The sequence below is a fragment of the Dermacentor andersoni genome, chromosome 6 (genome assembly GCF_023375885.2).
Source record: "Dermacentor andersoni chromosome 6, qqDerAnde1_hic_scaffold, whole genome shotgun sequence".
In the NCBI taxonomy this organism is placed as follows: domain Eukaryota; kingdom Metazoa; phylum Arthropoda; class Arachnida; order Ixodida; family Ixodidae; genus Dermacentor; species Dermacentor andersoni.
The window spans coordinates 2,257,465-2,270,852 of record NC_092819.1 but is presented as its reverse complement, the minus strand read 5'-3'; the positions used below and the strand labels follow the sequence as shown (position 1 = coordinate 2,270,852).

Here is a 13,388-nt window from a genome sequence, read left to right as displayed (position 1 = left end):
TTCTACTTTGTTTAGGAGCTTTAATGTCATTGCTGCCTTAGTTTTCTACTTTGGACACATGAAAAGTGGGCGCATGTTTGATTCGAGGCTGTGTTAGAACCGGGCAAATGCTGCATGGACCCACGTAATGGTCGCACTTTTTTTCACAATTTTGATGATGTGTGGCCCTTACATGGAACCGAACCTTTTGGTGAAAATGGTGCCAGTGCAGCCGATGATTCGTGCAAACCTTAGATCCATTGCATCAGAGATCAACGCACAGCTCTCACCATCATTGGCGTCGCAGGGAGGAGGGGGGGGGCTCAAAACCCCCCAAAATTTTCTCACAAATTTACAGAATTCTCAGAATTTTTTCACAAATTTCCCCTCCCTTTTCCACGGAACAAAAAGTTTCAGGAGCTGGGCTCTGAAACAGCGACATGGATGAAAGGGAAAGCTTGAATGTGAAAGCAAGGGGAGGGCTGGTGGCAGATCGAAAGGGGGGAGACGATCACCTCTCCCATGCACAGAACATTGTGGCCCCGGGACTCATGGCATGCCTCTACCTCATTAAGGATCGTGTTTACCATAACTGCTGGGAGGGCTCACTAAAAATTCTATGCACAGATTAAGATAGGACAAGTGCATGCATAAAATTTGTGGGCCATTGTTGCTCCCCACCAGGCCTTCATATTGTCAAAGAACTTCTCATTTCTTGTACTTAACCGAATCACTGACCACACTGTGTGAAAGAAAAGCATTTCGAAAATAATGCAACTTGCTTGCCTAGGATACGCATGAGGATGTCTGGGATATGCATACGGATCCCTTACAATTTGGGCTTCCAATAAGAGTAGATCTTACTCTTATTAGGTGTATGGCACCTTATAGGAGTTCTGAGCATCAAATTAAAGGCTCCAGCATTTCCACCAATGTTGTGATGTTGGAAACTCAGCGGTCGAAAGTACTGGTCGGCAGAAACAACCAGGACAGTCTTCTAATACCGCGCACTACAATTTCCTCTTCTTTATGACGTTGTTTAAATGCCAATATTGTCTTGTTATCAGTGTACTTATTACTTTAGAAACACAACAATATTGTACATTTTGGTTCCTAAGTTACTGATAGCTTGCAACATTTTTGTTATGTAATGTTAGTAGACTCCCAAGCATATGCACCATCATGTTTCCCTGCATGTTCATTCGTGATCAATCTTCTAAGTTTCGATATTTGATTTGAGATCTACTATTCGGTATTCGCACACCCCTACAGAGAAAGTTTCAGTATGACCTTACTCCTGCTTCACAGGATGTACTTTAATGGGTCATATTAAAGGTAGCATCAGAAGATATGAAATCATTTTTTCCGTGATTGAAATTTAATGTGAAAATTACTGTTCAACAAAATAAGCATAAAACAAAACGTCCAGAAGGGTATCAATGGATTCTGCAGCCTTCAAGATTTATGAGGCCACACTGTAGTGTGCCTGAGTGTCTGCACCTTTGACATCAGGTGTACCTAACGTGTATTCGCACAATATGGCTCTCTTCCAGCCAAGATCCCTAGACAAAGAGTCGGAGCCTTTGCACCACTTCATGGGGCCGTTGAGAAGGATGGGGTAAAACGAAGAAGCATAAAGGCGAAGAGGCATGCCTCAAGGCCTACAAATCTCACTGTGTTTGCACCCCTTTACAGTATTACACTTAGGGTCCTCTCAACAGCCACAGCACTTTACATGCATCTTGCGAGGTGATGTTCCTGTGTTTCATTACTGTGATTCTGATAGTGTGCTGTGTAAAGCAAGATAGGGCAAGAGCCATCTTACTCCTTTTTAGATTATCATATCTCACCAAGATCCATAGAAATTGTCCTGACTTTTTTTGTCTGTCTCTTACAGTAAAGCTGTTAAGGACAGTATTGTGTGGAGGGGTGAGAGCCATTAATGAAGGCCGGTAGTGTGATCAGTATGAAGTGTGAATAGAAGAACAGCTAACCATATAATCTCTTTGGAACATCATTATTAATTATTATAAAATTAAAGTTACCTTGCGTATATCTCACTCTAACAGACAATAACTTATTTGCACAGTTTATTTTGGCCGGTAATCCATAGTTTATTTATTCTGATGTTGCATATTACCAGCGCCACGTTGGAAGTCGACGGTACCAAATATCAGCCACAGATCAGCCAGCAATGTAGCCTGCATGGGAGCATCCATATGGCTAGGTTGTCAGTGAGAGTGTGCAGGCGGACGCCAGCATTGGTGATGAATAATCACTAGCATCAGTCTGCAAAGCAGCCCTACAAGGCTTTTGGAATTTGCAGCTAGATGCCGGTTTTGGTAGAAGCTCTGTGCAGAAGAGAGGAACATGTATCAGATAGATGGATGCTATAGAAGTACTTAGCTCGGCTATATAGTTGAGCATTTGAGAAGGAATTGCACCGCATTTAGGGAAAGCCATTTGTGTAGTTTTGGGTGGGCAGTGGTAAAACAGACCCTTCATATACTTTCAAAGGGTGTACGAACTAGCTTACACAGCTTTGCTGTCTTTCATGTATGAGTTGCTCATATTGGCATACACTTCTGCAATTTTTTTTATCATTGTTATTGTGCTGCTGCAATGTTTGTAGATTTCATGCTATATTTCAGGTATACCATGCTAGAACAGTTCATATGTCTATGTGTTTACTGTTGACCATTTAGTGAAGATGGTAGAGATTACAGTGTTGAAAATTATTTCACATTTTATGGTGTTCAACATTATCAACCTGACATTCTTGGCTTGGTTTGTGTTGAGGGAATTTGAAGCAAATTTCCATGCTTATCTATTTTATTTTCCTTGGCAGTGACTCTACTTGTGTTATGGTTCATAGAGAATGTGACTTGTTCCAGGGCAGCCACACCACCAAGATAGGTGGCATCGTTGAGACAATTCTGGAGATAAAGGCTGATGACCCTGATGCCAAGGCCCTTGTGTTCTCCAGCGTGAGTTTTTATAGCCATGTTGCATGTCCATAACATTGATTTTTATTGCTCCATCTCACTATTGAAAGAAAATGCTTGGTGATACACTAAAAACATACTTCGTCTAATTGCTTGTGAAATCTGTTAAAGTGACAGCATTGGGTAGTTGGTTGGTGATCTTCAATGCGAGAACAGTGCTAGAAACATGGACACAGGCGAAGGTACATGAAAAATGAAACATTGTGGCGACTAACGACTTATTTATCGATACATCATGATTGACATATCAAACACACATTTATGATATGTCAACTGATTTATTGATATGATCGTCTTTTTCATGTTTTTTATGCCTTTGATGATGCCCTTTAGTGTATTTACGGTTGAACTTCATTGATATGATCCTGTTTCGTACGAGTTCCAGGCACCAACGTTTGTGATAAAGAACACAAAGAAGAACCCAATGCAGTTATGTATTTTTTCTACCGGTTGATATGTTCTTGGAAAACACTATCTTTCTGCTCTAACGTTCAGCCTTCGCCAAACTGCGATCATGATATGTTTTCTGTCAACTAGATTCCATGTAAGCAAGAAAAGACACGAGACATAATTGAGAATAGTAGGCGCCTGTTGCAGCAACTTCCCTGCAGTGCTCAACCGCCCTTGTCACGTGCAAATCTCCAAAGCTCACAAGCTACATTCACAGCTATCACCGCCAACCCTATTGTGATAAGCATATTCATCTATCTGTGTCACAGCTTGCGTGGTGTAGTGTCAATGGAAGTGTACTGCATGCCTGTAATAGGCGATAACCCAACTGTGCCGAAGTGAGCGTATTGTTTTGCTCTGACAGGATCATATTCTAGTGTCACCCACCAGCTTTATTTCCTTTGAGTTTCCTATCGCCATCTTAAAACACTACACAATAGAAAAACGACAATGCATCTTGGGCCGCTTGGACCCCCACCAGCTTGATGCACATTGTCGTGTCCTGCCACAATGATTCGGGCTTAGTGTGCATGCCAAAAGCTTGCACCAAAGTGCCCTGCTTGAAGAAGGTGCTGGCCCAGGCCGAATTCGAGGAGTGCAAACGTAAGATTGCCAAAGCTGCAAAGTTGACAATGTGCGTTGTGGGAGATACGGGTTCTCTCCTCCGTACTCTTGGGACAAAGGAACGACAGTACACAGTAGTGCAAACAATCACAAGGGCATTTATTGCACCTAGATCAATGCCAGCTAGCCGAGTTGCTATCCCCAAAACATGCCGATGGGCGCGCGACAAATCTAGAAGTCCGACTCACCACGACCGCAAAGCGAGCGAATATGTTCGCCCCATGCTGGATCCCAACGCCTGGTCGTTCGCGTGTACAGTCACGCCAACGGTGTCCAAGGCGGCCACGCGAGACGGTCTCGCAGAACCATGGATTCGCGCGCGCGCGCGGTACGTCCAGCGCTGTTCGCCGACCCGCCGGGAATGAGGCAGCCCCTTGTCCCTCGGCGCCCGAGTAACCCCGCCGCGGTGCGACGGTCGCGCCATCTCTCGCACCGCGCTTGTACCACTCCGAGCGCCGCGGGCGCCAGGCCACGCGAGCCGTGCAGGAAAACAGCATATCAGGGTATGCGCTATGCGGGAAAACATCAGGGGAAGCGCGAGAGTCGCGCATCCCCACATCCCCCCAACCTTAAATCACTTCTTATTCCGGCGAAACATTTCACACAGTCTAACATCAACACGTGCTTCGCGAACAAGGTGGTACATGCAACAGTGGCCGCGCCGGAGAAATGTCCACACGCTGTCCATAACATGCGAGCCGACTGTCCTTGGGGGTACACCGCTGGCGTCCGCCGGTCACCGCAGCAGCTTTGCGACTCGACGGCACGATCCCAGGCCAGGACTCCGGAGACGACGACGCAGTAGTCGGTACGAGCAAGCGTCGCTCGCGCCGACGCGCCCAGCTGGCAAGAGCCGCCGTAGCTGTCGGTGACCGCTGGCTCCTTTGTCCGCCGCCGAGGGTTGTGAGCTGGATGCAGGAGGCCGCCGAAGTCGCTGCGCCGAACTGGCCACAGCATCACCATCGCCCGGGGTGACTCGATCGTAGTCCGGGGCAGCCGCGCAGACGATGTGCAGGTGACAGCCAGCCAGGGGTGACTCCAATCACGCTGCGTACACTCAAAACACTCGGCAAACACTAAAGTAGTGCAAGGGAGAGGAATTCAGCATGCGCATCGCCCACGTGGTACGATGTTCAACTCGGCTAGCAAAAGATCGGGCAGCTACTCAGATGCTAAGTTCACGTGAACGAAGCTCGCTTTCTTGAGTCGAACGAGTAATTTCAATTCGTGCGAGGCTAACTAGAATGAGGGAAGCAACTTGCAACACCTCAACGCCACGGTCCACCAGGTTGTGTCCCTCCACGTGCGACAGGCAGCTTCGTAAAGCCTTAGGCCTAAAGCGTCGCTACTCTGACAACAACCGGCATCCAAAAACAACACTCAAAATGAGCGCAAAACAGGCAGCCGCGAGGAGACGTTAGCTCTGTGAGGTGGTCCTACTCCGCTCGGTGCACACAGCATCCGAGTTGACGGCGCCCACCGTCCCAGACGGTGTCGGAGCGCCCGGTGCCAGGCCGCAATACCAGTCAGCCCGTCGTGGCACCCGTGGCCCGCGGCCACCCGGCTCCAGAGCCGCGACTTCATCCGAGTCAAAGAGATAGAAGAAGCTATTTACATAAGAAATTCGGACCACCCACGAGGCTTCCGTACTCACTCGCTTCAGGCTTGCCACTGCTCCGCGGGCGCTCAGCCTCGCTCTCCCAGGATGCAGACCACGTGGCTCTCGTACCAACGAATGCCATTAAAGAAAAACACTTGCGAAAAGGCTTAGCATGTTGACATGTTCAAACACACTACAGCCACCGCCACCTCGCTCAAGAAAGCACGCCGCCGACGCTAGCGATCAAAATCCACGCTAGGCCTACGCTTCGGTTCAAACAAAGGTCTTGAACGAAGCAACACTTAAAATTATCGCCCGATGCCCCAAGAGCCCCACGTTGGGCGCCAGATGTGGGAGATACGGGTTCTCTCCTCCGTACTCTTGGGACAAAGGAACGACAGTACACAGTAGTGCAAACAATCACAAGGGCATTTATTGCACCTTTCATAGATCAATGCCAGCTAGCCGAGTTGCTATCCCCAAAACATGCCGATGGGCGCGCGACAAATCTAGAAGTCCGACTCACCACGACCGCAAAGCGAGCGAATATGTTCGCCCCATGCTGGATCCCAACGCCTGGTCGTTCGCGTGTACAGTCACGCCAACGGTGTCCAAGGCGGCCACGCGAGACGGTCTCGCAGAACCATGGATTCGCGCGCGCGCGCGGTACGTCCAGCGCTGTTCGCCGACCCGCCGGGAAAGAGGCAGCCACTTGTCCCTCGGCGCCCGAGTAACCCCGCCGCGGTGCGACGGTCGCGCCATCTCTCGCACCGCGCTTGTACCACTCCGAGCGCCGCGGGCGCCAGGCCACGCGAGCCGTGCGGGAAAACAGCATATCAGGGGATGCGCTATGCGGGAAAACATCAGGGGAAGCGCGAGAGTCGCGCATCCCCACAGCGTCTCAGGCTGTTCAGGCCCCAGCAGCTCGACGTGTGTCGGTGTCCTGAACTACAACGATTTGCACAATGCTTTGCACTACGTAAATGTCAACTACGGTTGAGTCTGCCAAATTTTTTTGTTTAGTGACTTCGAATTGCATGTATATGTTTTGTTTAGAGTTTCTTTCGCGAAATGTGTGAACAAGGTTCTACTGCAAATCCTCGTTTATTGTATCAATAAATCACTTGTTAGTCAGCACAACATGTCGTTATCTATGTGCATTCATCTGTGCCTGTGTTTCTAGTGCTGTTCCCATATTGAAAATGCTTGTGAAAGCTTTAATCCTAACTTGTCACCAGATGTGTAGGTGTTAGAGTCATATAAATACTTTCCTCCCCATAAAAGAAAAAAAGACATAATGAAGAAAGATAGAGAAGAAAGTGAAACATCAATTGCGATAGCAAATTAGTGGACAGCTATGGGAAGTAAGGATAGTAGCTTTATTGGCTGCGTAAACTTGTAAACGTATGCATACTATCTAAATTAACAAGCATGATGTCATGCATGCACAAGTAAACATCAACACATCTCACTCGATCGTGGAAACTCGCTGTCAAAACGCTGGAGTAAGGAAGCATGGCAACAGCAGTGAGCGAACAGACCTTCATGCTGCATCTGAAGCGGCTCGGGTGGGCAGCCCAAAGTGAAATGCCGCCCCCCCCCCCCCCCTCCCTACCCTCACCACAGAGCATTGCGTGCAACAGACGACTGCGCGTTTCCTCCCTTCTTTGCTCCCTTTCATATGTGAGATTGAGCCGCGATCGTTGACTTACCCTCGCATGCTTTCACTCGCACATACAGCATACTGCGCGTGGTAATGATTTTATCACCCTTGGACTTTATACGGAACCTCATGGCGATGCTGATAGCAGGAATGCGCTTGGAATGTCCACATAGTTGGTATCGCAATAAATGTCTAGGTTAGAACTTGGCACCACAAACTTTCAATGTATGAATAGTATACTTAGATTGTGATGAGCCACTTTCTGTGGGCATTGTGCTGAAAAAGGAGGATACCTTTTGACAGCATGTCACACCTATTGTTGGCTCCAGAAAAGTGTTAGTGTAACATCAACAGGAGAGAGTGGGCTGCATGTGCGCCTTTTACAGTGAAGTGTTAATGCAACCAGAAGTGCTCAAAAACACATGCAAGTTATTATGGTATGCACAAAAAAAATTTCTCTCGTGAAGTTTATATTTCAAAAAAATCTGGGGAATGTAAGGGGCGATATGGAAGCAAATTTTGAAGTGTGTGTGTCAATTAGTGGTTAGAAAATTGTAAAACCCTACTTTTCATCTCGTTTAGACGTGTTATATGAGACATTTTAAAAGGTTTTCATCTTCTTTGGGATGAAATGTCTGCCAAAAACGGCAGACATTTCATCATTTGAAACAAAAAAAAGAAATGAGGGCTACTCTATGGGTGATGTGTGCTGAAAGTTTCAGTGTGTAAGTTTATTATGTGCTTTTAAAATAATTACTGTATACTTGCCTTCTTCCAATTTTCATGCATTATACAAGACATGTTGCTTTTTCCCAGTCTCCTTGGTGAACTATGCCATGCAGAGGGCTTATCTTTCGTTGCAGTGGCAAGCAAGTAGTGAGTGATGAGCGATAATTGCTTAATCTGTGTAGGTTATTTACAGCCTTGGTAGAAAATTAAATTTTCAAGCCTTTCAGAGTGCCATACTGCTATTATTATAATGTTTCCCAGACTGTTCAAACAATTACATAAGCCACGAACTTTATATTTGTGGGGCATCTCAAGTACAATGTGTTGCGAAACTTAAATGCTTATGTCTTAATTAGGAGTGTTAAAAGTGATTATTTATCCCTTGTTTTTCTATACAATTAGCATTCTTTGCCTACTTCAGGCATTTCGAGTCCATCCATCGATCTGTCCGTACATCCATCCATCTGTCTGCCTGTTTGTCCTCTTACACTAACTCAGTGACCCCAGTTATCCACTAGCTTGGGCCACTTCGTATACTGTTAAACCTTGATTTAAGGAAGTCAGTATAATTGGCAATTTGTTTTGTTATATTGAAGTTTCATCTTTTACACAAATAAGTAAGCTCGCCAATAGACTTTCTTACACAGAAGGGGCCGAAAGATCTTCAGAATAAATGGGTAACTGGGAAAGGAAAATTTGAATTCGAAAAAGAAAAAAGAAATTTTTGAATTTGAGAGCTGGTGACGAAAAATATGGTTTCATGCCATGTCAATGATATCTTCACATTGGTGGTACCAATGTGAAGCCAGCCATGCATTTGTGTCCACTCCACTCTCGCAGCTGATTGTGTCGCTCGCAATGGCACAACGCTATCATGAAACATACTGGCAACGGGGAGCTAATGCTTTGCCTCTCGCTGCAATGCATCTCTGATACTTGCGATTACGCAACCGCCAGCACTATACGAGCAGGAATACAGTGCACGATGTCATGCCTTCTCAGCTTGGCCACACCCTGCAGGGGCTTATGTATCAGCAGTCGTTTGGTGTGTTGCAACACCACATACTCGAGCAGATCCCTCCCGCGTGTAGCCATGAGTGGCTTAGCTGTGTCTGGGGAAAGGGGGATCCTGGGGGTTGAGCCAATGTCGGGTGTTCAGGCCTTTTAAGTACAGTGCACGATGTCATGCCTTCTCAGCTCAGCCACACCCTGCAGGGGCGTATGTGTCAGCAGGCGTTTGGTGTGTTGCAACACCACATACCCGAGCAGATGAGAGTTGGACCCTCCCGCGTGTAGCCATGTGTGGCTTAGCTGTGTCTGAGGAAAGGGGGATCCTGGGGGTTGAGCCAATGCCGGGATTTTAGGCCTTTAAGGCCCCCTGGCTGAGGCAACACACCTCTTTGGCCTCTGCTTCACATAGGCAGCACCTCCAGACTGGCCCACCTGCAAGAAACTGGCAGTTGCCTTTTCCCGTCTCTCTTTCCTCAAATACTCCTCTCTCTCTCACTTTTTGGCCTTTTCTGTCTTCTCTTTTCCATTTACTTTCTCCCTGGTGGCAAGGGTTAACCCTGTGTGGCTATCCTACCTTGGGTACACCATGTTTGGTTATAGTAGCAGCATATGACTGGCATCATGCAGACTTGTATGCAAGCTCTGCCCCGTCCCCTCGTTGGGCTTCGATGTGGGTGGTCGGCTCTGTTGCTGAACATAGACATTTTCTTAGGGTAGCACAAACTTCTGTTGTCTATGATCGACATCTGAAAAGATTCCACACCGAAGCATCGTTCCAGTTTTCCCTTTGGAGCAATGCTCCATCATTTCCCAAGTACTGTGTAGCCATCATTTCCCAAGTACTGTGTAGTCCACAACAAAGACAACATACCACTAAGAAAGCTCTATCCATTCCTGGTGGCCAAGTGCCTGAAAAACGAAATTGGACCGACATACAATGCCTACAAAATGCCTAGTGGGGACCTCCTCCTAGAATTAAATGACAAAGATCAAGCGCAAGAGCTCTTGGAACTTACCAGTATGGTGACGCGACAGTGACAATTTCAGCCCACAGAACACTAAACACAAGCAGGGGTGTGATATCTGAGCAGGACTTTCATGGCTTGAGTGATGAGGGACTCCTAGAGGATTTCCAGGAACAATGCGTGACCAAAGTACAAAGAATTGTCATCCGCAGAAATGCCCGAGAAATCCCCACATAAAACATGTTATACTCACTTTTGGAACAAGCGTAATGCCTACCTTGATGGATGCAGGGTAAGTCAAAGTAAATGTCAGACCATATATCCTGAAAGCCAGACGATGTTTCAAATGTCAAAGGTTTGAACATGCTTCACATGCATGCCGAGGACAAACTACCTGTGCTAAATGCAGCTCTAATGATAACCAATCTGACAATTGCACTTCTTCACCACATTGTGTTAACTGCATAGGAGACCATCCAGCTTACTCGCGGTCTTGCCCTTGCTGGAAAAAAGAAAAGGAAGTAATTGCATTAACTGTTAAAGAAAAAATCTTGTTCTGTGAAGCAAGAATGCAATTGCCATACCTTTCGAGAAGAAGTTATGGAGATGTGACGCAGGGTGGGGCAGTGTCACAGAGGCCTCAGGAGTGCTTGCATAGTTGCTGCGGCGTAAGAGGCTATTCCCGAAAAACTGGATTCTTAAGGAAAAAACTAAATCCCTGATGGACGATTGAGTGCACAGAAGCTAAAAAACTTCAAAACAAAGCGTGGGGTATCTTTCGAAGCTACCCAATGCAAGGTAATCTTCTGTCACTTGAAAAAGTGAATGCAAAAGCAAGGTATATCTGTAGGCAAGCTGAAAAACACTCATGGAGAAGTTATAAAGTTAAAATTAATCGATGAACAGCTGAACTGTATTCAAGAGAATGTGGGACCAAGTTTGCAAGTTTAGGAGTGATTATGCTCCCTACACCATTCCCATACTTTCAGCTCCAGGCATGCAAACAAGTCTACAGGAACGAGCAGACACATTAGGCCAGCACATCTACACCATGTCTAGCTCAGCAAACTATACCGCTACCTTTCTAAAACACCAACAGTTCGCAGAAAAACAAAAGCTTCTGACAACGGGACGTTCAGATAGGCCATTTAATGCCCCTTTAACGCTCTATGGAATAAACGGAGTAATTTCTTCTGGTAAGAAGACAGCTCCTGGTTCTAACAAAATAAATTACCCTATGCTGGCCCAGTTGTCCCAGAAACTAGCAGAGGCCTTGTTGCATTTCTTCAACGAGATCTTCAATGCCTGAAGAGGGGAAAAAAAGCAGTTATTGTTCACTTCGTGAAAGTGAAAAAGTCACCACATACTCCCAGCAGCTATAGACCTATAGCACTAACAAGTTGCCTGGAAAAATCACATTAAAGCATTATAAAGATAAGATTGACATACATTCTTGAAACAGATAACTTACTAGATACTCACCAGTGTGGTTACAAGAAGGGCTACTCAACAACTGACCATCTTTTATGTCTTGAACATACCATACGTGAGGCATTCCTTTACAAACAACACTACCTAGCGGTCTCTTTCGACCTAAAGAAAGCGTACGACACCACATGGAGGTATGGTATATTACAAGATCTAGCAACACTAGGAATATGCGGCCGAATGCTCAACTGTCTGGCCAATTTTCTATCAGACCGAACATTTCAAGTCTGTAAGGGTACAACATTGTCCTGAGTCTTCGTCCAAGAAAATGGTGTCCCACAGGGTTGTGTAGTAAGCACTACGCTTTTCGTAGTCCGCTGCCTGTAATTTTGTAATGAAATGTTGTTTTCCGGGTGATGGGGCCAGTCAAGCTGTTAAATGCAGCTTTTTTCCCATCACACCTAACCATGTCCATGTGCACTTTCATGCACCTGCCACGTGGTTGAATAAACTCAAACTCAAACTCAAAACTCAAAGATGAATTCCATAGTGCCCGTGTCGTGTTCTTCTTTGCCTGTGTCCTTGTCTGTTTAGCGCTGTCAAGTACATTATTTATTACGGGAAATCCTCGGTGCACGCACACACATGCAGTCTGCGCTCCGTCCCGATGCACCGCACGCGGCTTGCTCCGCCAATTACTTTACTCACTCAGTTCATTGTTGCATGTTCCCCGCATGCCGACCATGCACACACGCCTTCCATGTTCTCCCTCCCCGCCACACACCGTTGCCTACCGTCCCGTGCCTGCTACTCTACACAGTGGCCTACCGTCTCGTGCCTGCGACTATACGCCACCTGGCGTCGACCCAGTACCCTCACAGATCCCCTCCTCTCCCCTTTTATCCTGCGAGGAGGGCTTCCAAGGCACGTGATAAGGGCTCAGCTGGTCTGCATTTGCGAGGCCTTTCTGTTTCCCTGTAGCCGGGTCTGAGTCCGTAGGTATTGCGTCCAGTGTGTGCAGTGCCACTCTAAATGGCCCTGTCCGTCGAGGGGCAAACTTGGCTATGAATCCAATGGCTGCCTTACTTAGTGGGTGCGTGTTCCGGAGAACCACCAAGTCTCTAACCTGGAAGGTAGCTGGAGTGCACTTTTTGTTGTAATACTTTGCCTGGCTGGCTTTTGCCAAAGTTTGGTGGTCCTGTGCAGAGGCTCAGCCATCTCGAAGGTACGTATCCAGTTCAGCAGCAAGGGCATGAGGCGCGGAAAGGGGGACCTCGGTGCCAGCTGCCTGATTTTGATGGCTCCATGGGTTCCGTAGTTCCCGCCCATAGCACAAGAAGGCAAGCGTAATGCCAGTAACTATACTTTCAGACGTGCGCATTGCAAACGCCACTTCGAGCAGCACTTTGTCCCAGTCCCTGTGGAAAGTGCAGTAGCCCACCAGGCATTGTTTAACTGTTGTGTTATGGCGTTCCACAATCTGTCCTGCTGTTCTGTATGGAACTGTGTGGCTCTCCTTCATTCCCCAGTGCTGAAGAGTGCCTTTCCACAGTTTGCTTATGAATGGTTTGCCGTTGTCACTAGGGATGGAGCTAGGCACACCATGCTGGCAAAAAACATAAATCATTTTATCGATGATCAATTTGGAGGTAGGCGCACGTAATGGGAAAAGCTTCACAAACTTCGTGAACTTGTCCAGCACCACCAGGGTGTACTTGTGGCACCGAGGGGTTGTGGGCAGTGGCCCAATAAGGTCCACACTTAGCTGCTGCATTGGGTGGGTAGCCCATGAACTGTCCATCAGTCCTTTTGGTTTTTGCCATTGAAGTTTGAAAGCCTGGCACTGCTGGCAGCTGTGGATATAACGGGAGATATCGGAGCGGACACCAAGCCATGTGAACTGGCTCTTCACATGTTTCCAAGTTTTAAAAAAG

General features: G+C 46.9%; 1 protein-coding gene across 5 annotated transcripts in view; it reads left to right on the top strand.

Moving 5' to 3' along the window:
- LOC126521592 (E3 ubiquitin-protein ligase SHPRH) overlaps positions 1-13,388 on the top strand; it is a 314,627-nt gene that overhangs the window by 263,272 nt on the left and 37,967 nt on the right. For 4 of the 5 annotated variants that reach the window (XM_055065743.2, XM_050170285.2, XM_055065744.1 and 1 more), the window contains one exon: positions 2,874-2,966. In XM_055065743.2, the coding sequence (XP_054921718.1) occupies positions 2,874-2,966 (93 nt within the window). The remainder of the gene's footprint in view (positions 1-2,873; positions 2,967-13,388) is intronic. The other variant, XR_008610294.1, reaches the window with a different exon arrangement.